Here is a 22,708-nt window from a genome sequence, read left to right on the forward strand (position 1 = left end):
TGGGAGAGGACCTGGGATCACACATTTCTAAAAAGCCTGAGAGAGACACTAAAGCTTCTGATTCCAGGACCACATTTTCAGCAGAATGAATATAAGAGCAGTCAGTCACGAGTCATCACATATAAAAACCAAAGTGCTACACAGGAAGAATCTCCTAAAAGTCAACCTGATATGGATTCGCAACTGGATTCAAGAATAAAAGTGCTCGGCAAATACCACTTATCATCCTCCTCGAAGTTTTCCCCAGAAAGAACTGTCCCTCTGCCTTCATACATATCATCACACTAAAATGCCTCCTTGAGAAGTTTTTTTTAAAAATCAGCATTTCTAACATTATTATGGTTATTTTTAATCTCAAATTTAGATGTGCTTAAAGCCAACCAAGGTATATCTTGTTTTTTAAAATGCTTATTCCCTTAAGGCAAATAAACTATTTCCACGGTTTCTACTAGGAGAAAAAACGAAAAACCGAAAGACAACACTAACATTCTGGGGGAGCTTTGAATATGCTTTCAGCCTGGTCCAAACTTCTTTCTGAAAGGTGCTATCAGGAAAAACTTCAGTAACAAGTCCTTGAGCACAGGCTTCTCTAGCAGTTAACTTTTTCCCAAAAATGAGCATCTCTGCTGCCTGAAACAAAAGCAAGATTAAGACATTAACTTAATGAAACACAGGTCAGTTAACCTCAGAACTAACCTCTGAACTAACCACTTTGAGGAGACAGATGGCAGTTCCTTTATAGTCTTTCGAGGCTGCCAGTATTTCTTGTTAAGGGGGAAACTGAAGACCTTGATAGGCAATGCTTGACAAACTGTGCTGAGAGCACAGGCTCTCAGGCTCTCTGGAAGGTTTGCAAGTATTTTTGCTTCTGTATGTATCTGTGCTGAGAAGGCAAGATCAGGGAGCCCAGGGCAGAAAGGACCTGAAGTAGATGCTAATCCTTTAACCCACACAGCTAGAATTTTCCGCTTTATACACTACAATTATAAAAGAAAAAAGAACTTAAAAAAAAAAAAAAAAGGAAAATCCAGGTCACAGTGAATGCCAACCAAACTTGAGACACCCAAACTTTCAAAATTCCCTTCCTTGGAATTTCTACGCAGTGGTCCAGCTCTGACACTTTTCTTTACCTGCACAGGTACTACGGATTAGTTCACCTGACCAAAGAAAAGGGAAGAAGGACTAATACTCAGTTTCTAACAAAACAGAGGTCACCAAGAGGATATCCTCTGTATTTCCAGGAGTGCTTTCGGAAAAATATTATTTCATAGTCAAATGCCCTAAGCCTTGGAGTTGGCTCTGCCCAACTTTTCAAAGTTAAAATCTGTCATAAGGACTCAGGACATGTGATGGAATAATGAGCTTTAGAAAACTATATATTTGCAGCGAAAACCTGGCAGTCAATGAAAACAGGTTCCATTCCAACCCCACCCCATTCAGAGCTTCAAGAATTGGCTAAGCCTTCCCTATCCTTGGCTCTTTGCTGTTGAGTCTCATCATGCACAGACCCTGGCACCTGGGCTTCCAGAGACTCGGGGACAGACCTGCACAGCCATGGAATGCTTCTGGGAGCCTGAACACATAGCTAAACATACTGACATGGAGGCTGCTATGACTGGGAGCAGCTCTGGAAGGCGTAAACCCCCATGAGGACGGCTTCCAGGGGACGCTGCTCATCTACACAGATATTTAGTGTGACCCCGAGCTGGCACAGCCCTGGTCCTCTAACGACTGATGCCACACAGCAGTGAGGGACGAGGCACCGGGCACCCAGGGGCAAAAGCAGATCCTAGTTCTGGGAGTCAGGGAGAGTTTCTAATTTTCCCTCATATCAGACATTTCCCATAGCCTAGCTCTTCTAGATTTGAAACTTTTAGAGTTGAGGAGCAAATAACTCACTTTTCTTCTGTCTAGATTATCAAGGGAAAGAAAAGAGTATAGAATTACTTTTTGAACAGAGGTTACTTTTTTAAAAGATTTATTTATTTGAGAGAGAGAGAGTTTAAGTGGGGTTGGGGCAGAGGGAGAGAGAGAATCCTCAAGCAGGTGCCTGCTGAGTGCGGATCCTGACACGGTACTTGATCCCAGGACCCTGAGATTATGACCCAAGCCAAAATCAAGAGTCAGATGCTTAACCAACCGAACCACCCAGGCGCCCTCAGAGGTTACTTATTACAACTTATTTTGAATGTTTCCAAGAGTTACCTTGGCTGTGCCCATTATCTTCGGAAAAGTGTAAGAGGAACAACCTTCTGGAGTTTGGCCAAGGTGACTAAAAGGAGTGTGAAATGTTGCCTATTTGGAGAAAAAAAGAAAAGAAAGACAATTTTTTTTATGTGATTTTAAAAAATCACTATTTGTATATATCCTCATGATACTAAATTGAGGAAGTTTTGTTTTTGTTTTGTTTAAATTAGGGTTGCTGTGGTATTATCGAACACAAAGTTCACTCTTAGATATGCAGCTTGGTGAGTTCTAAGGAAGGTACATGGTGACGTAGCCACCACCATGTCAAGATGTAGAATTATCTCCATCTCCCCAAAGGGCTTCTTGTGTCCTCTGGAGTCAATCCATGCCTGACACCCTCAAACCACCACTGCCATCTGTTTTCTGTCCCTTGTTTTGCCTTCTCTAGAATGTAATATAAATGGAATCATGCATTCTGTAGCCGTTGGTTCTTAGCATGACTTTTTGAGAATCACCACGCTACTGTACTGGTGGCTCGTTCCTTGTCATTTCTGAGTAGAATTCCATCGTATGGACAGCGCAGTTCCTGTATCCACTCACCAGTTGAAGCCACTGATGTTACTTCTAGTATTTTGGCTATGATGAATAAAAACTTGTACACAGGTCTCTGCATGAGCGTGTTTTCAGTTCTCCTGGGTAAATACGTAGGGGTGGAACTGCTGGGATGTGTGGTAAACTGTGGTCTAAGACCAACAAAAGAATTTCCAGCATGGTGTATCATGTAACACTCCCCCCAGCAGTGAATGATTCCAGTTGCTCCACATCCTGGCTAAACCTTGTTATTGTCAGTTGTCTTAACCTGAACTGCCCTGGTAGGTGTGTAATAGTGGCTTGTGGTTTTAAATTACATTTCTGTAATGACTAATGATGGTGAGCATCTTTTCATGTGCTTATTAGCTCTTTCTTTTTTTTTTTTTTTAAAGATTTTATTTATTTATTTGACAGACAAGAGATCACAAGTAGGCAGAGCAGCAGGCAGAGAGGAAGGGAAGCAGGCTCCCTGCTGAGCAGAGAGCCTGATGCGGGGCTTGATCCCTGAATCCTGGGATCATGACCTGAGTCGAAGGCAGAGGCTTTACCCACTGAGCCACCCAGGCGCCCCTTGTTAGCTCTTTTTCTATCTTCTTTGGTGAAGTAACCCTTATAATACTTTGCCCACTATTTTTAAGTTAGTAAGTTGTCTTTCTATTACTGACTTGTGGTTCTTTACATATTCTGATTGTAATAGGTTCTTAATAGGGTCTTTTTCCTATGTTTTAAGGAGCCATTTATACTTTATTTTTTGTGAGCTATGTATCCCTCTCCATTGCCCATTTTTACATCAAGTTGTTGATCTATCACTTCATAAAATGTATTTTTAAAAAATATATTAGAGAGGGGAGGAGTCAAGATGGCGGAGAAGTAGCAGGCTGAGACTTATCTGAAGATTGCAAACACCTACAAATCCAACGGGAGATCGAAGAGAAGAAGAACAGCAATTCTAGAAACAGAAAATCAACCACTTTCTGAAAGGTAGGACTGGCGGAGAAGTGAATCCAAAGCGACGAGAAGATAGACCGTGGGGGGAGGGGCCGGCTCCCGGCAAGCGGCGGAGCAACGGAGCACAAAATCAGGACTTTTAAAAGTCTGTTCCGCTGAAGGACATCCTCAAAATGTTGAAAATAGAACTACCCTATGACCCAGCAATTGCACTGCTGGGTATTTACCCTAAAGATACAAACGTAGTGATCCGAAGGGGCACATGCACCCGAATGTTTATAGCAGCAATGTCTACAATAGCCAAACTATGGAAAGAACCTAGATGTCCATCAACAGACGAATGGATAAAGAAGATGTGGTATATATACACAATGGAATACTATGCAGCCATCAAAAGAAATGAAATCTTGCCATTTGCGATGACGTGGATGGAACTAGAGGGTATCATGCTTAGCGAAATAAGTCAATCGGAGAAAGACAACTATCATATGATCTCCCTGATATGAGGGAGAAGAGATGCAACATGGGGGTTAAGGGGATAGGAGAAGAGTAAATGAAGCAAGATGGGATTGGGAGGGAGATAAACCATAAGTGACTCTTAATCTCACAAAACAAACTGAGGGTTGCTGGGGGGAGGGGGGTTGGGGGGGGGGGGTTATTATGGACAATGGGGAGGGTATGTGCTATGGTGAGTGCGGTGAAGTGTGTAAACCTGGGGATTTACAGACCTGTACCCCTGGGGAAAAAAAAATATGTTTATAAAAAATAAAATTAAAAAAAAAAAAAAAAAGGGAAAAAAAAAAAAAAAAAATTAAAAATAATAAAAAAAAAAAAAAAAAACCCTGTACAAAAAAAAAAATATATATATATACATATATATATATTAGAGAAATTACCTTTGATAATATCACCTGGAAAATTGTTTCCTCAGCTGTCATCTGTCTTGATTTTACCTCAGAGAGGTTTTATTGAACTGCTTTAAACACAAGAATCTATTTCAATGCTGGTTATTTAGACCATAGAGTCATCTTGAGTTTTTGTTTTTGTTTTAAAGTAGATTGCAAGCCCAGCATGAAGCCCAGTGAGGGGCCTGAACTCGTAACCCTGAGATTAAGACCTAAGCTGAGATCAAGAGTTGGATAATTAGCTAACTGAGCTACCCAGGCGCCCCTTGTTTTTCTTTTTTTAAAGATTTATTCACCTATTTGGGGAGGGGGAGGCGCAGAGGGAGAGAGACTCTCAAGCAGACCCCCTGTGAGTGCGGAGCCTGACACAGGGATGGATCTCATATCCCGGAGATCATAACCTAAGCTGAAACCAAGAGTCAGAAACTCAACCAACTGCACCACCTAGATGCCCCCTGCTCCTTTTTTTTATTTAAGAAATATTTTTGTGTATTTCTTGATGAATGAGAAGTACTTATGAAAGGAAATCAATTTATAATTGACAATATGTATGCAGAACATTTAGACCTCACATCCATAATCAGATATGGTGCTCTTTCTTAATGAATATTGTTAGAAAACATAAATATATAATATACACAGCATATAAGTAAAAATGAAAATATCAAATAAAAAGTTACTAATGTCACTTATCACTCCCTCCCCCCAAAAGCAAGCTTATTCAAGAAGATGTACTGAGAAGTCACAGCCTAAGGAGTGTAAGAGGAAAGTGAAAGAAAACGTCAACTGTAGCTAAAGGGCCACAAACAGGTATGTGCAGAACTGACAGTAAGCAGCATTTAACTTCTTTTCAGAAATAGAGCAGTAAATGTAATTAAGGGTCAGGCTCTGGCATCTGACTGCTTGGTGACTCTAGAAGCTTCTTAGCCTCTTCGTGCCACAGTAGACTCCTTTATAAAATGGAGACGAAGTACCTATCTCATAGGGTGCTGTGTGCGTAAGTGAGTACACATCATGTGCATCAACAGAGGGCCCAGGATGTGGTGGGCACTCAAATAGTATTTTTATGATTTCTACCCTTTTATTACCTCATAGGGGAAATGTATGATTTGCCAACAAAGAAGCTAATGGGCATTGTTAACTCTTGCATCTTGCCCATAATAAAGAATAATCTGGTTGTAAGAGTATTAAACCCACATTTAATATGGTATTTGTTTAAGAAGCCAATAATGGTAAATCCTGTAAAATACATTCCTCTCCACAGGTTGGTTCTTCTGTATCTCTGATTTTAAATTGAACCTTCTTTTAATTCAGTTGGTCAGCAGTGGTCACTATTTGTCAAATATTTTACTCTGGGCCAAATGTTTTAGCACTGAAAATATCTACATATGTTTTCTTTCTATTTCAGTTCCATTTTGTATCATAGGACCGAAGTCCTAGATATCTTGAAAAGATGATGGATGTGACAGTCATTTTAAATTCTGAGGGAGAATCTGGAGAATATTCAAATAGGATGATGTATCTGCCTTCTAAGTGCTGAAGAATGAGATCCTTAAGTTCAGGTCAGGACCTCCTGACCCCACCCCTGGACAAGACCAGGTGATCAATCAGTCCTCTAACATACATGATGTGACCTCAGGCTATTGATTTCTGCCTTTCAGCAAAAGCTTCTACCTATGAAGGTTAGGCAGCCTGGCACCTAGAATCTCACTTGTTATTTTCATGGGACAATTATTATTAAAAACAATTAGGTCTGACAAGATGCCCAATCCAATCAAACTGAAACCAGTTAAAAAAAAAAAAAAGATGAACTCAAGAGATAAAGATCTTAAAATATGGTCATGTCTATCAGAGAAAACACCTTCAGACAAAACTAGGTATCTCTTCAGTGGTAAAAATCAAATGTTTCCCATAAGGTCGTAGAGCAGGAAACTGTACCACTGCATAAGCAAAAAGTACTCTAAGAATCGATAACCCTAAAAGCGATTATTAGTTCTACAGTAAAAGTTCTAAGATACATGGTCATCACATCTTTGTTTATAATGACAGAATTGGAGAGAGCCTAGGGTTCAGCAGTCAGGGACTGGTTATGTCTAAATGGTAAGCTAAGAAGTGATTTTTAACTTAGCCCTTCGTGCTTTTCCAGATTTTTCAAAATTTTATCTTCTACTATGATATACATTAATACTATAGTAAGAACAGAAACTAAAATCAATGCAATTCAATGGTGAACACAACACTAAACCGTTTAGGTAAGTAACTTGAGCTTTCATTTATCTGCAAAGGGAGTGAGGGTAGATAGTCCTTTAAAACCCCTTCTTATTAAAAAATTCTAATATTCTAAAATTCGAAACTCTGGAATTTGTTTACAAGGAAAAAGGTATCAAACTATGCACTTGCAGAACATGCAAAAATACTGTTTCCCCCCCCACCCCACCAATAGCCAGCTTTCAGGAATCTCCTATTTTAAATTAATTGGAAAATCAAAAGTTGAGGAACTGTTACATAATCTGATTAGAATATAGAACCAAAATAGTTGGAACAGTGTTCACAACAATACTGGTGTTTAGGAAAACCAAAGTTAGTAATGAAGAATAAATAAAACAATTTCAAATTAAACTAAGAGTAATTCTTTGGGAAAAAGCAAAATTTAGTCCATTCTACTATAAATCGTGCGATACATTTACTAACAGCCAACAATAAAAGAGAATTCAGAGGACCTCATTTTTACTCCATGACTTTCTATGTTGCTGGGAGCTCGCTCACCCTGTCGGTCGCGTACACAAGATCAAATAGCCCGAGAACGGTGACGGAGATTCCCACAGCTGGACCGTTGACCACGGCAACCAGAGGCTTAGGAAAATCTATGAAAGAGCCTACAAAATCCCTACAGAAATGGAAATACAAAAGCATAGTTAAATGAGCTGGAGGAGATTATGCTAAGTGAAATAAGTCGAGCAACGAAGAACAATTATCATATGGTTTCACTCATATGTAGAACATAAAGAATAGAGCAGAGGACCATAGGGGAAGGGAGGGAAAACTGAATGGGAAGAAATCAGAGAGGGAGACAAACCATGAGAGACTCTGGACCCTGGGAACCAAACTGAGGGTTACAACAGAAGGGAGGGGGTGGGAGGTTGAGGTAACCAGGTGATGGGTACTAAGGAGGGCACATTTGGCGATGAGCACTAGGTGTTATATGCAACTAATGAATTGTTAAACACTACATCAAAAACTAATGATGTACTTACTATATGCTGGCTAATTGAACACAGTAATGATAATAAACAATGTCCCAACACAGCATGACTGAAGTACAGTAAGGAAGATAGCATGAGTCTGAAATGAACTCTGGCCAGCCTGGACACCCATGTAGATGGCATTTGATGGAAACTCATAGACTGAGTCCTCTATGCTTGACCTTGGTTCAACCTCAGCCAGTCAGGGCTGTAGGTCAGCTGCAGACTTGGGAGATTGGGATGGCTGGCTGAGCATATGTTGCAATATTATAGCTCATGGGAATCAGGAACCCGGAAGGGATACATGAGTTAAGGAGAGAGAGGCCTTCATGTCCTCTGTGCTGAGAGTACTTCACATGTCCCATTACCAGCAAACATGGAAATCATGCATTTTTCTAGCTGGATGAGAATTTGCTAAATCTCCCTGCTTCAGTATGAGAGAACTTTTTTTTACAACTGTAGTTAACTTTTATGCTTTCTAATTGAACCTCACGTAGAGCAGCAGGATGAATGGGAAACAGCAGTTAAAGTGATAGAATAAGTGCCCACAACTGATAGAGGCGGTCTGGAGAAATGCGCTTGTCCAAGTCGCATTAATGACACTGACACAAAGAGGCATTTATCAACTTCTGCTGGACTAAATGCCACTTTGATGAATATGAACAAGTCTGCTGGGATCAGACAAATGTCACTCTTACCTCAGTAAAATGGCACTATTTTTAGCTTTCGCCTCTACACCATCAGGAGGAATATTAGTGAAATTGGTCAGGTCATTTCCACTAGAGTAATAATCTCCGTTTCCTGTAAATGAAATCAACAGATTCACCATTCATTCATTCTGTAATTACTGAGTATCTGCCATGTGCCGGGCTCTATAGCAAGCACTGCAAATACACTTGTGAACCAGACATGGCTCTTGTCCTAATTTACAGACAGGTGAGTAAGCTGGACATTGATCTAGAAACATACAAACAAATGTAGATAATACAACTCTGATACAAAGGAGAAGTACTCAATGATGATATGACAGAGTCTAACAGAGGATCTGTTTTAACCTGAAGGTTTAAAGAGGGGTGTTTCTAAGGAAGGAAAAACTGAACTGAGATCTGAAGGACAGGCAAGGTTAGCTAGAAGAAGAAGGGTAGGAAGAATTCATGCAGAGGGAACAGCATGTGCAAAGATCCTGTGAAAAGGGCTAATTCTGGCCACTGTGCCAGAGCAGAAAAAGCCAGAGGGGAAGCTGGTGTAGGAGGAGGACAGGCAGTATGGACCATTCAGGGCTTTGCTGATCCATTAAGACTTTTTGACACCACTGAAGGTGTTTTGTGTTAAAGCATAATTTACAGACAAGAACACCAATTTTAAACATTCAGTTCAAAGATTTTTGATGATGGCAAATACCTGCGTGATCACCATCTGAAACAAGATATAAGACCTTTCTACCATCCCAGAAAGTTCCCTTAAGCTCCTTTCCAGCCATCCCACCCCACCCTGCCCTGACACAACCACTTTCTGACTTCAATCACCGTAGAATACTTTTGCCTATTTTAGAAATTTTATACGAGGAATTCTATATGGACTCTTGTGTCTGTGTTCTCTTTGCTGAACTGTGTCTTAAAGATTCACCTATGTTCTCGAATCAGTTCTCCATTCCTTTATATTGCTGCGTAGTAGTCCACCATATGTCAAGACTTTGTTCATTCGTCTGCTGGTGGACACGAGTTGTTTTTGGCTCCTGTGAACTAGATTACAAATCATTCAGTGAATACCTGCTCAATTTAGCTGAACTAATTGCTTAGGAGTGGACTGATATGTCAATGAGCTGGCAGAGGTTTTATTCCATAAAAAGCTGCCAGTTTTCTGAAGCAATCTCATCTGAGAAATGTGGAGAGGTCCCAGTTGCTCGGAATCATCACCAACATTTCATGTTTGTCTATCTTTTAGATTTTAGTCATTCTACTGGGTGAAATATCTCACTGACTTTAATTTCCATTTCTCTGAAGGCTAATGATATTGAGCACCTTTTCATGTATTTATTGGCAATCTGTGTTATCTTCTTTTATGAGGTGTCCAAGTCCTTTATCTCATTTTTAAATCTGGTTGTTAACTGTTAATTTCTAACAAGTTCTTTATATATTCTGGGTAATAATCCTTAATCCAATTTATATAGAACAAACAGTCCCCTACCCCAGCCTGTAGTACCTGTATATTCATTTTCTTACTATTATCTTTGATAAGCAAATATTTTAAATTCTGATGAAGTCCAAGTTGTAAATAGTTTCTTTTATAGCTAATGCTTTTTGCATCCTGTCCAAGAAATCTCTGCCTACCTCAAGGTCACAAAGAGATTGTTTTCTTCTAGAAGCTTTAAGTTTCTGGGTTTTATGCTTACATAACTTTTAAATTAGATTTTGTATAGGGTGTAAGATGGGGTTGAAGTTCATTTTCCCCCATATGGGTATTTAGTTGCTCTGGCATCATTTGTCAAAAGATTTTTCTCTTTCCACTGAATTGTCTTGGTAACAATTTTTAACTGGGTGAGGAATAAGATTTTTATTTGGAAAAAGATTCTATTGGATCTCTGAGACTGGACAAGGCAAGGGAGAGAGGAGGACAAAAGGCAATCAGAAAGATGAGATAGGGACTGTTTCAGTTCAGGTAAGAGTCCATGGTAGCTTGGACTAGTGCAGAGGACAGAGAACAATGGGCTACTGATGACAGGAAATAGGATTAGATTGGACATAGGAGGTGAGAGAGGGACAAGGTCAATCATGAATGTTAGGATTCTGGTCCATGTAACAGGGCAAATGTGGAGCCACCCACTGTGATTTGGAATACTGAGAAAGCTCCAGAGAGAAAAGACGTGGGGGGTAACACCTATGAAGAAATGCCAGTTGGATATACTGGATGGGAGCCCTGGGGAGTGTCTTGACGCAAGAGATACCAAGCGGGGAAGCACCAGCGTATGGATTTTTGTTGGAGAGAGGGCATGGATGCAGGGTCCAGGGAGAACAAGAAGTGAGAAGAGAACAGTGCCTAGAACTAAGCTTTCAGGAACCCTCCCTTCTGATGACCACATAGAGGATGAACCTGCAAAGGAGATCAGAGACAGCAGATCAGAGACAGCAGACTGGAGGGCAGACCTAGGGAAGCCTAGGGAAGACAGAGGTTTAAGAAGGGGGAGAAGACAGATGAAGGCTGAAAAATGGCCCTGGATTTAATGATACAAAGGTCAGAGTGGGAATCTAAGCAAAAGGTAGAGACACACTAGAATGGGCTCAAGGGCAAGTTTCAAAAGAAAAATTCAGAAGACATATTTGTTTTGTAGTAGGGCTTCAGTTATATCTGGGGAACTGAGAAACAAAGAGCTATATTTGTTATTGGCAGTATTTTTATCTAATAAATTCGTTCTTTTTCTTGCATTACTATCAGGAACAAATGGTGTCATTAATAATATTTTCAATAATTTTATGAGTAATAAAGCTTTTTTTCCAAACACATTGTTATGCTGGTCTCCAACATATATATAAAAAATTAACAGCTGAACTTTTCTTTGGACTCAAAACAGAAGTGACGGATGAGAGAAAGAAAAGAAAAATGCCTGGGAGCATTCAGGAAGAAAGATAGAAAATCACAACCACTAAAGAATGATGGCATCAGAGGCCATAAAAAGGACAGGCATTGCTAAAATGCGATCAGAGTACAGGATTGAGAATAGTGAGCAAAGCAACAGAAGACAAGAGTTAAGAATTCAGAGACAATAAAAGATAAGAGTCCCAGCAGACCAAGACATTTTTTCTATAACTAGAATTTCTTTCAAAAAGAACAGATCAACTAAAACAAAAACATTCAGAGATACTATCAAAGAAAACTTAAAACAAGGCCTTACTAATGAGTTTTCACAGGATACATATGTTCTATGAAAAAGTGATAAAGAATGGGAAAGTACCCCCTGGTCTTCTAGGGGGAATAAAAAGATCTTATAAAAACAAAATTAATGGTAGCCTCAAACTTCTCCAGGGCAACATTCTATGCAAGAAGATAATGGAACACTACTTAGCAGAACACATACTTAGAAGAGAGGTCTGAGGAGCACTGGGAAATGCGTGCTCCCTTCCTCGCCTCTCATAGGGGCAACCAAGAGACACTGTCCAAGGGGAGTCAGACGAGCTAGAGATATTGATGGGTACCATGCAACGCTGTAACAGCAATTACTAAAAGCAGGAAAAAAACCTTTCAAACCATGAGAAGTAAAGCAAACACCAAGTCCAAACCAGATCACGAAGTAAAAAATAACAGTCAAAGGAAACGTAAGTAATAAGTATATGTAAGATGCAGAACTAAAAACTAACAGATCTGTCATATACATAAATCAAAACAGGTAAAGGGGCCTTTACCAAAAAAAAAAAAAAAAAAAAAAAAAAAATTAAATTCAGACTGGATCAACGAGGGAAAAAAATCCAACAATGTGTTCTATGAGACGCAGACTGTAAAAAAGTAATTCAGAAAGACAGAAAGCTAAACGGATGGGTAAAATTTTGCCAGGCAAGTGCAAATAGTATCAAGGCATTAATATTCAACGAGGTTGATTTCAAGGCAGGAAGCCTTAAGTGAGACAAAAGATGACCATTTTATAATAAAGGATAACTATTCACAAGTCTTTTAGTGTCAATAAGATAAAAACTTGCTTTAAAGCAATTTTTTTGACATGAAGGAGAAAGTGAAAGAAACATAATAGCAATAAATGCCTTCACTTTTTTCAGTCTAAGATTAATTAGAAGACAAAACCAGAAATGGGGAATCTAACATAAATTGAAAAGGTCAGTCTAACATATATTTTTAACTCTGTATCTTCAAAGAATGAACTTATTTTTGAATAGTTCCTGGATGATATAAAAAGTTGGCCATTTTCCAGTTCTTTATCTTCAAGGTAGAGAGTTCAATATGGAGCTATATACACAAAACTTAATAGATTTTTTTTTTAAGATTATATTTATTTATTTGACAGACAGAGATCACAAGTAGGCAGAGAGGCAGGTAGAGAGAGAGGGGGAAGCAGGCTCCCTGCTGAGCAGAGAGCCTGATGCGGGGCTCCATCCCAGGACCCTGAGATCATGACCTGAGCCGAAGGCAGAGGCTTTAACCTGAGCCACCCAGGCGCCCCACGCTTAATAGATTTTTAAAAAGTAAATCTAGTGGGGCACCTGGGTGGCTCAGTCAGATGTGTCCAACTCTTGATTTCAGCTCGGTTCTCAGGGTCATGAGATTGAGCCCAGTGTCAAGCTCTGTACTGTGTATGGGACCTGTTTAAGATTTGGTCTTTCCCTCCCTCCCCTGCCTACTCCTCCATTCCAAAATAAATAAATAAATAGATAGATAGATAGAGAGATAGTAAATCTCGTAAAACTGATCATCTGATTATAATTAAGTGAAACCAGGAATCAATAACAGAAATGGAAAACCAAAAACCAACCAACAAAATAAACAACAACAACAACAACAAAAAAGCCTTTCTGGAACTCTAAGAAATTAACATTATTATGTAATGCTTGGATCAAAGAGGAAATAGAAACCAAAAGTGGAGAATATATAGAAAATAACAATAATAAAGGCACTATTTATTAAAACTTAAGTTTTCAGTGTTCTCACCTATAAAATAAGTAATCATAGGGCCTAACTTTATTGGGTTTGTTGCAAGAATGCTTAGAAGAAATTAAAAACTAAAAAAAAAAAACAAACCAACTTTAAAAAGGAGAGAGTATCTCAGGGTGCCTGGGTGGCTCAGTGGGTTAAGCCTCTGCCTTCGGCTCAGGTCATGATCTCAGGGTCCTGGGATGAAGCCCCGCATCAGGCTCTCTGCTCAGCAGGAAGCCTGCTTCCCCCCCCTCTCTCTGCCTGCCTCTCTAACTACTTGTGATCTCTCTGTGTCAAATAAATAAATAAAAACTTAAAAAAAAAAAAATCTCAGTACTGGAAAAGACCTCAGAGCTATTTGCTCAGTTTCCTATCTGGTTAGAAATCCTCCAAAGTAAATTTAATTATTAAGAAATTCAAGAAAATGTCTTACCTGTTAAAACAGTTATGGTAGAGTCATCCTTGCTTGCGGCTTCAAGTGCAAGTATGATTTCTTGATACATCTGTGAAAGGGGGAGACAAGAAAAAGAAAGGAACTCTGAAAATGACAACCATCGTGTGGGATTCACTAAGTCAGTCTGTAAGCCTGTCCTCTGCAAAGCGCCAACTGTGATGCTGGTTGTATTTACATAACTAAAAAGGCAGCCCAATACAGTTGAAAGGATTTTCAATCCTTTTACAATTACTTGGTGTGTTACATACCATGTGCTCTTGTGGACACTGGGGGATATATCCACCTTTCCCCAAAAGTGAACAGATAAGACCTAGTCCTTGAGCTTTTGGAATTAATAGAGAGGGGGAACTCTAAACTGGGTGGAAAGTACATCATGGCAGACAGCTTGGAGGAAGCACTGATATCCAGCGTGGGTGGGATGGGAGGCGGCCAGGGGAAGATTTCCATGAAGCAGTTTGTCAGCTTTGACCTCAAAAAAGAGCATGCATGTCCCAGGCAGTCTGGAAAGTGTTAAAGGCTGGGATTTCAAGACATGTAATGGTAGCTGAAGACAATGGGTCCAATATTTTAAATTAGCAATGTCTGTGAAAATCTTGGGAGGTGCTGTTGTTACAGTTTTTAATGCACTGGTGTCATTTCTACCTCAGATAAGACATCGGTGTAGGAGAGAATGATGAAGAGGGTTGGTATTTATGGATACACAGATAGTGAAAAGAAAATACGGACTTGACATAATAGACAAGTAAAGGTGAAGTTGTATTCACTGAGGGAGGAAATGAGGAAATAACTCCATTATTATTATTATGGTTATGATGACACAGCATGACTGGGTAACTGGCCAGAGCTAGAATTATGACATGGATATATTAGGGTTTTAATTTAGGTTTTCCAGCTTATTAGTTATGGGAACTTGAGCACATTCCTACTTATTTTATTGTTAAATAGTATTAGAAGGACCCTTGTGGGAATTAAGGAAATCTCTGTGTGGAAAGTGCTGACACACACTAGGCACTCTGCAAAGAGCAGCTGCTATTATTATCACCACCATCATCACTATCATCACCATCATCACCATCACCACCACCATGATCACGACCATCACCATTATCACCACTACCATCATTCATATCACCATCATCATCATCACTATCATTACCACCATCACCATCACTACCATCTTCATCACCACCATCATCCCCATCATTCACCATCAACACCATCATCATTATCACCATCAATACCATCATCACCACCATCATCACCATCTTCATCATGATCACACAGAAATGAGGCAATGGCAATGAAGTTGAGGATCAAATGTTTTACCAAGTCAATGGCACATATCCAACTTCATGGAATTCTTAACACTATTTTAAGTGAGCAGACTCCTTCTGCTATAATATAGATGACAAACCCAATGAAAAGGATTATAGCCACGCAAATTTTACTTGCAGTTCAGCACCAAGCATCCAATTAATTACCTACATATTTTTCAAGGGGAAGGGGTAGAAGTGGTTATTTTTATTATCATTGTAGTTTGATGAAAGACTCAAAGATCAAAGGAGCTCTTGTGAGCAGCTCATCTGAAGCAGAGTTGGGTTATGCTATATTTAAAATGAAGGTCTTCTTTCCTTTCTCCCTCTACTTGTATAAATAAAGGCCCATGCAACTTGAATAGTAGTCACAAGTCTAAATGAAAGGAGCAAAGTCTGGGGACAGTCTGTGTCAACCTTAGAGAACCTCTACACCTACTCTCTTATATCAATGTATGTTTCATTTCTATTAATTTAATTTATTTGTGTTTCTATCATTAGGAGAGTTGCAGGGCTTTTTTGGACACAAAGAACCTACCCAAAGCCAACAAATTCTAAATAACAAATGCCCAACTCGGTTGTATGAAGAAGTAGCCACCATTACTAATCTTCCTACACAAATCAAACAAGAGATCACAACAATAGCAATGATGCTGAAACATTCTAGTTGTTGAGTGAAACAGACAGAGGGAGGAAAGAAAAGTAGGACATACTCCCAGGGCAAGTCACATTACCTGTTCGGTCAATGCATTCTTTTTGGCAGGCCGGTTCAACATGATCTTTGTGATGCCGTCTTCAGAGGTCATCACCACTGTTTCGTATCCAGCTTGTTTCCTGTCTGCTTCAGGCTTCGCTTGGCTAGAGGAGTCAGACGAAGAACTCAAACCAGACACCAAATCCACATAGCTCTGCCTAGCAGTTTCCTGAGGAGAAGACGACAAATAACCTCAATCCTCGGTCGGTAAGTAAGCACTGTGAGAAACTTAACCGCGCTAAGAAACAGCACCTTGCAATGAAGAAAGAAGAGAGGTCTGATTCAACAGAATCCAACCAGATCTCGCAGGTTCTACCTACAATGGTTTAATAATGAGAAGCACCCATCTTCCTCCAGGAATATAGCAAGTAAAATAAAAGCAAAGTAGAAAGTAAATGTACCTTGGGCAGATTGCCAAGAGCATTCCATGCCTCCCATTTGGCCTTATTGATCAAGTCAAACACACCTGGTTTGGGTGTATTACAAGGTCCTTCAGTGGCCTGGGAAAAGGAGAGGGGCAATTATCAGTTACATGTCCATGCACATTAGAGGGTCAAATATTTAAGATTTAAAATGTACAACTAGCATGAATGCGCCTTCCCCTCCCAAACACTTTTAGAAGATACATAAATTCATCTTAACTTCCCCCTTGCACTGTCTTTGATGCTGCTGCTAAAAATATACAACAGAAAAAAGACCAGAGAGACAAAATGTGCCATCAGCTACCGGTCCCTAAAATAAGTCATAAATGCCTGAATATGAAAACAAAGTCAGACAAGGGGTTTGGCAAAGTACTTTTTAAAAACTCCCAATAGTTAGTTTTGTATCAATGATCCCATTTTTCACACACAGTCAAAATATTCAAGCAAACTATCTTCAAACGTAATCAGGCAACAAACATTTGGAAACCTACCATATATTCTGAAACCCACTCAAAGGCACAAAAAAATTCCACGAATTCAGTGGTGGATTTCTGCCAACTGAGAAGAGTTGAACCTGGGGTAGCAGGGATGGGAGAGTGCCAGAGCCACTGGCCCTATAGAAACTTAAATGAAGGCTATGCAAAGAGGAACCATAGAAAACAACTAAATTTTACTTGTTTGAGAGTAGGTGGACTGAATGTTTTGAGATGAATTTACGTAGCCACCTGTAAAAACTTTAAATTCCACCATTAGCTGAAAGAGGAAAAAAGAAAGAGGCTTTGAGAAACAAAGGCAGTGGAGGAGGCATAGATTTTCCAAAGACAAAGAGGCAAGGGTCACCCTGCAAGAAAGAGATATCTGGAGAGGGAGAGGCAACACGGTATGCAAGTCCCCCTCCCTGCACCCAGCCTGGAGTCAGGAAACAGTACTTCCCCCACAACAGATGTGTGGTAACACACAGGGAGTACTGCCCACCAGGGAAATTCACTTAAGCTCTGGTGGTCAGAGTTTTCATTTGGGGCTCCATGGCGTAGGCATGGCTGACTACGTAGCTAGGAGCCCTCACTCTAAATCACACTGTGAGACTCAGGCCAACAGAGACACTCCTTAGCAGGCCTGACCTTTCCAGGCTTAGGGATTACTTCCCAGAAGTTAAGCACAAAGTCCTGGCCTCTTTCTGAGCAAAGTCAAATTCTAGGACACTAAGAGAGGCTCATACCGATCATGGGAAGAGGAACACAGATCACACACAGGAGCCCAAAACCAGCGGACTTCCCAAGGTTGTCCTTAGACAACACAACTTAAAAATTTTAGTTTGAAATATTTGTTATACAAATTTTCAAACATATAGAAGAGTATTATAACGCATTCCAAATACTCAACCTAACTCAATAACCATCAATTTCTGGCCATAATTGCTTTGTCCATCCTTTTCTTTCTTTCCTTCCTCTCTTTCTTTGTTTCTTTCTTTCCTTCCTTCCTCCTTCCTTCCTTTCTCGCATTTTAGTGACTCTCAAAGTGCCATTCTATTTCAGCCCTACATAGTTAGTGTGCATTCCTCAAGAACATCAACATTTTCTTATATAACCATGGTGTCTTTAATAATAACTCCTAGGTATCACCTAATACTCAGTCCACAAATTACCCCAGTGGTCTCAAAACAGTGTTTCAGTTGATTTTTTTCTAGTCAGAAGCCAAATAAGGTCTACACCTTCAGTGGTTATTTCTTTAAGTCTCTCTGACTCCAGAGTGATCCTGGTGGGTTCCTTTTTACTGTAAACAGTACTGCAAAGACAAGTATACAAAAACTCCCATGTAGACACATTTTAGAGGAAAGGAAGCAATACAAACCTTCATAATATGAAAGCTGCATTTCAGTAGAACACATGGCAGATCTATCTGAGTAGCCATGGGTTCAAAATGTCTCTTGGTTACGTCAGACATTAGGCATTTACCTGCTTATAGAGTCCATAGAGTTTGAGCTTCACTTCATTTCCTGGGTCCTCCTTCAACAGTTTCACCTGATTCATCGCATTCTCAAAATCCTCCTGACTGGCTCCCATTGCTGTTTTGCTCACATGCAGCTGAAGTGCCGGGACCTTCAGGGAGCTGCAGACAGGCAGACTGATTTCTAATGGCTGCCAATCCGTACATACCAAAACGCTCTGTTTCTCCTGAAATACGTTCCCTGTACCTGACCCTGTACAACAAGATGGCTGCAAACAGTTAGTGGTGTAAGGGTCATGGTTAGTGGTGTAAGGGCCACGGGCAGGCCGTCCCAAGATGGGCCCCTTGGGCATGAGCAATATTTTGAGTTAAAAGCAAGCAAAGCCCAGCAGAAACAGGAAAAGCTCTCTGACTCCCCATCTACTGCCCAAGTTTACATTGGAAAGAAGAGCCTGTACCATGAAGAGACCCATGAACAGAGATTCCTCTTTATCTAAGAAACTTATCTGTGTAATGGGACAATCTTTGTTTTCTCAAGATCTCCTCTCACCTTCCTGCTAATGGTCTTCCTCTGTTTTGTATCCTCAGACTCCTAACCCTTCTCCTTAGCTCAGAATATAAGCTTCAAAATATAAGTCATGTAAGCCTCATGCAGCCCATCTTTGGAATTTCACGTTTATGTGGATTCCATGTGGGTATGAAACGAAATTTGATTTTCTCCCATTAATCTGTCTCTTGTCAATTTGATTCCTAATCCGGCTGGAAGGACAAAGGGCAGAATAAATTTCTTCCTTCCCAACAGTGGTTTTCAAAATGATCCCTAAAAAAAGAAATACAGAAGCTAACTGTAGCAATCTTAAAGGAAAAGGAAGCTACAATCCAGCACAGCAATTAGAGCAATTCTAATTAGATACTGATAAAAGCCAAGGGATGGAGAATGGCCATGTAAATTCTGCCACAGGCAAGAAAGTAAATGAAAGGCACTGTAAGATGTAAGTGAGCAGGAGACTGAGACTGAGAGGTCAAGTGCACAGAATTTGGTCTTTTGTGTCCTAACAGCCAGAAATCCTGTCTGCCCTTGCTCCTTTGATTACGGACCCATCACCCTCGCTGATTACCAAAGTATAAAATTATTAACAGGTCAATTCTTTCTGTTCAGCAAAATGTGTGTCCCAGCCTGTAGGTGGAAGTGATGTTGGAAAGATGCTGGGGTTCTGAGCTAACGGCCAAGAAAGAATTCTTGAGACGTCTTTGGTGCAAAAATGGTGATTTTATTAAAGCACAGGGACAGGACCGGGGGCAGAAAGAGCTGCACCAGGGTCATGAGGAGTGGCCCATCACACACTTTCTTTCTTTTTTAGATTTTTTTTTTTTTCATAAACATATAATGTATTTCATCACACTCTTTCAAGTTGGAAAGGGGTTAGGGATAGCCCAAGTCTCCAGCGAATTTTGGAAGCAAGGTTTCCAGGACCTCCAAGGACCAACTATTGTTAGGAAAAGGTCATTTATTACTGTCTAATGAAACCTTAGTCATGAGACCCTTCAGATGTTTATCTGTGGGTCATAAGCTTGGGGGATGATTGTCAAGATGTATCTTGGGGTAGAGATAAAGGAATTTTTATATGTTAATGTGGACTTACAGGAGCCTGGGGGCTGGGCTTAAGATTGCTTTTTGCCCTTAGCAAAGTATTAACACTAAGGCAACTGAGTTCCCAGAGGAATGTCGCTTTGTCTGTTTCAAGGACTCGTCAATGGGCTGTTAAGTAGTAAGGAAATTTAATTTTTCTTTTGCTTTTGTTTCCCACATCAGAAGGAGGAGAGACTGGGTTAAGATACAAGAAGGGTTCTGAAGCAAGATGGGATTGGGAGGGAGATAAACCATAAGTGACTCTTAATCTCACAAAACAGAGGGTTGCTGGGGGGAGGGGGGTTGGGGGGGATGGGGTTATTATGGACATTGGGGAGGGTATGTGCTATGATGATTGCGGGGAAGTGTGTAAACCTGGCGATTCACAGACCTGTACCCCTGGGGAAAAAAATATATGTTTATAAAAAATAAAATTTAAAAAAAAAAAAGATACAAGAAGGGTTCAAAAAGACAGATGAGCTGTAGTTGGCATTCCAGACAAAGAGCCACTTCTTAGTAGCTGGGGGACTTATCTAGAGGAAATCTAACTGCTGTGGAAGCTAGTCTGTGAAGCTGCGCTGATAACACATAATGACTCACCCTGAGAAGGTTAACCAGCGAGCTAGGAGCAGAGCAGAAACAGCGAGCACAACCAGGCAGAGTGTTTAGTAGGCAGAGGAAGAGAAAATTTCGGTGCACAGTATTGAGGCCACAAGCAAAAAATTGATGTTCCCAATGAAGACCCTGGCATATAAAGTTAAAGTCAGTGGGATCCAGGATGATTAAAATAATACAGTTTTAATAATGCCCACACCCAATGGATTACTTCCTCTGCAATAATACGACTTTCAGAGCATAAAGAACCCCTAGGTTCAAACTCTGAAATACTAGTAATTCAGTAAATTAGTAATTTTGCAATTTCTAACTGAAATTAGTAATTCAGTAAAGTCTTCAATAATTTTTACATTAAATAACTGAATTAGTTTCTCTCCAAAAAGGGAAAAACACTGCATCCTACGTGATGTATGTTAAGCTCCAAATAGAAAACGAAAGAACAAAATGTCTATCACAAAGCCTAAACGTGCAAGCTCTCACAAAATACGCACAAACTCACTTATTTGAAAGTGAGCTTTAAAAAATTACGAAGCACTACCGTTTAATACATAAAATCGAGAAAATCATTTATAATCCCACCACCTCAGTTTTTACATAGTTTGTGCTCCCCGCGGGTTAACACTACAGAAGTGTTCCCCAGGAAGCAGTCTGACCCCACACGGAGAACGGCCTGCGTTTCTACAGCATTCAGCAGGAAAGCCAAGCGTGCTGAGATGTTCTACCCCGTTTTAGCGAATTAGGTTGGCAACCTAGCAGCAGCCCGGGTGGAGGGCTGTGCGGCCCGAGTGGAGAGCTGAGCGCGAACGCCTGGGGAGAAGTGGCAGCTCAGGCCTCCCCGCGCGTCCACCGAGACCATCTCGCGCCCAGCCGAAGAGAGGGGGCGCGTTTAAGGACACCTGCCATCACTCCCTCCCTGGAAAAACCATAAAAGCATAACCCTGTGGCTACCCGGACAAGATAAGAGACAGAGCAGCTCCCGCGCGCGGCGACCGCCTCTGCTCGCCGGGATCCCACGGGCGACCCTAGATCCCTGACTCAGCACTTACCCCCCGACCGCTCTCCGACACCAGCACCGAATCAGCCGACCGGTTACCCCAGCCATGGCTACCCGGAAAGGTGGGGCGTGGGCGGAATTCTGGGATGGTATCTAAAACCTGGATGGTCCGGAGGCAAAGGGGCGGGGAGTGGAGCGGGACCCGATAGGTCAGGGCAGGGGGCGGGGCCAGGGGGGGCGGTTCCAGGGCCCGGGGTGAAGACGGGACAGGGAGAGGGTGGGACAGGGAGAGGGTGGGGTAGGGAGGGGGAGGCGAAGAGGAAGGGGTAGGAGGAGCGGGAGACCAAGCGGGTCGCGTCGCGGGGATTAAGATGGGCTGTGTGGACGCGCGCCCCCTCCGGGGCCGGAACCGGAAAAACATAGCTTGGGGTGCGTTCGGAAGAGCGAAGGTGTGTCTTGGGGACACAGGAACTGCCAGCTCTGGGGCGATCGCTTCCCTACGCACCTCGACGTCCCTTCAGCCCCCAGCCACCAAGAAGGGGTTGTGCGTTAAGGGGGGAAAACAGTAAAGGTGTGTTTAAAACACACACGCGCGCGCACACACCCCACCTAATTTACCGCTGCCGAAGATGAAAGGTTTACAGAGCCGGTAGAGCACCTGGGGATCAGAAATGGTCTGCCCAGTAGTTTTAAACCCGTCTTTTCATGTCAATAACTGTGGATATTTTCGAGTTCGGACAAAGCATTCAAGAAAGTATTTTCTTTGGGAAAGAATCCTTAACAGTTGGAAGGGTCTTTGGCTGTCACCGCCCCCAGTTCAAGAACAAGAAAAATCACTGCTTTAAAACTGGGCTGAAAAGAAAACCACAGGTGCAAAATAGAGTACCTTATGGTAAGGCTGCAGGGTTAGCAAACTAAGACTTAATACCTAAACAAACTTCGGTTTCATATCCATCCACCCCACCCATGAAAACCTTTAACCAGTCAACAGGAAATTTATGGATAAACCCCTTCTGTTCTCTTAGAAGGGTGACCTTGCCAAAAACCAATGAGTTCTTTGCTAATAATTTCC

At 41.0% G+C, this 22,708-nt stretch overlaps 2 protein-coding genes across 5 annotated transcripts in view; one reads left to right on the forward strand and one right to left on the reverse strand.

Annotated features, from left to right (window-relative positions):
- CUNH6orf201 (chromosome unknown C6orf201 homolog) overlaps positions 1 to 6,061 on the forward strand; it is a 20,886-nt gene extending 14,825 nt beyond the window's left edge. The window contains exons 4-5 of the mRNA XM_032861492.1: positions 5,344 to 5,429; positions 6,040 to 6,061. Coding sequence (XP_032717383.1) covers positions 5,344 to 5,427 — 84 coding nt within the window. The 3' untranslated portion in view covers positions 5,428 to 5,429; positions 6,040 to 6,061. The remainder of the gene's footprint in view (positions 1 to 5,343; positions 5,430 to 6,039) is intronic.
- The window catches only part of ECI2 (enoyl-CoA delta isomerase 2), a 23,584-nt gene extending 1,801 nt beyond the window's left edge, over positions 1 to 21,783 (reverse strand). Inside the window, exons 1-9 of one of the 4 annotated variants that reach the window (XM_032861489.1) lie at positions 21,689 to 21,783; positions 18,406 to 18,559; positions 16,430 to 16,528; positions 16,009 to 16,197; positions 13,941 to 14,010; positions 8,572 to 8,674; positions 7,398 to 7,518; positions 2,206 to 2,295; positions 487 to 630 (exon numbers count right to left, since the gene is read on the reverse strand). In XM_032861489.1, the coding sequence (XP_032717380.1) occupies positions 487 to 630; positions 2,206 to 2,295; positions 7,398 to 7,518; positions 8,572 to 8,674; positions 13,941 to 14,010; positions 16,009 to 16,197; positions 16,430 to 16,528; positions 18,406 to 18,559; positions 21,689 to 21,744 (1,026 nt within the window). In that variant the 5' untranslated portion in view covers positions 21,745 to 21,783. Of the gene's footprint in view, positions 1 to 486; positions 631 to 2,205; positions 2,296 to 7,397; positions 7,519 to 8,571; positions 8,675 to 13,940; positions 14,011 to 16,008; positions 16,198 to 16,429; positions 16,529 to 18,405; positions 18,788 to 20,627; positions 20,727 to 21,688 lie in introns of those variants that run through there. The other 3 variants (XM_032861488.1, XM_032861487.1, XM_032861486.1) reach the window with 3 other exon arrangements.
- Positions 21,784 to 22,708: the final 925 nt, after the last annotated feature.

Source organism: Lontra canadensis, unplaced genomic scaffold (assembly GCF_010015895.1).
Source record: "Lontra canadensis isolate GAN:19392208 unplaced genomic scaffold, GSC_riverotter_1.0 scaffold21, whole genome shotgun sequence".
NCBI lineage: Eukaryota > Metazoa > Chordata > Mammalia > Carnivora > Mustelidae > Lontra > Lontra canadensis.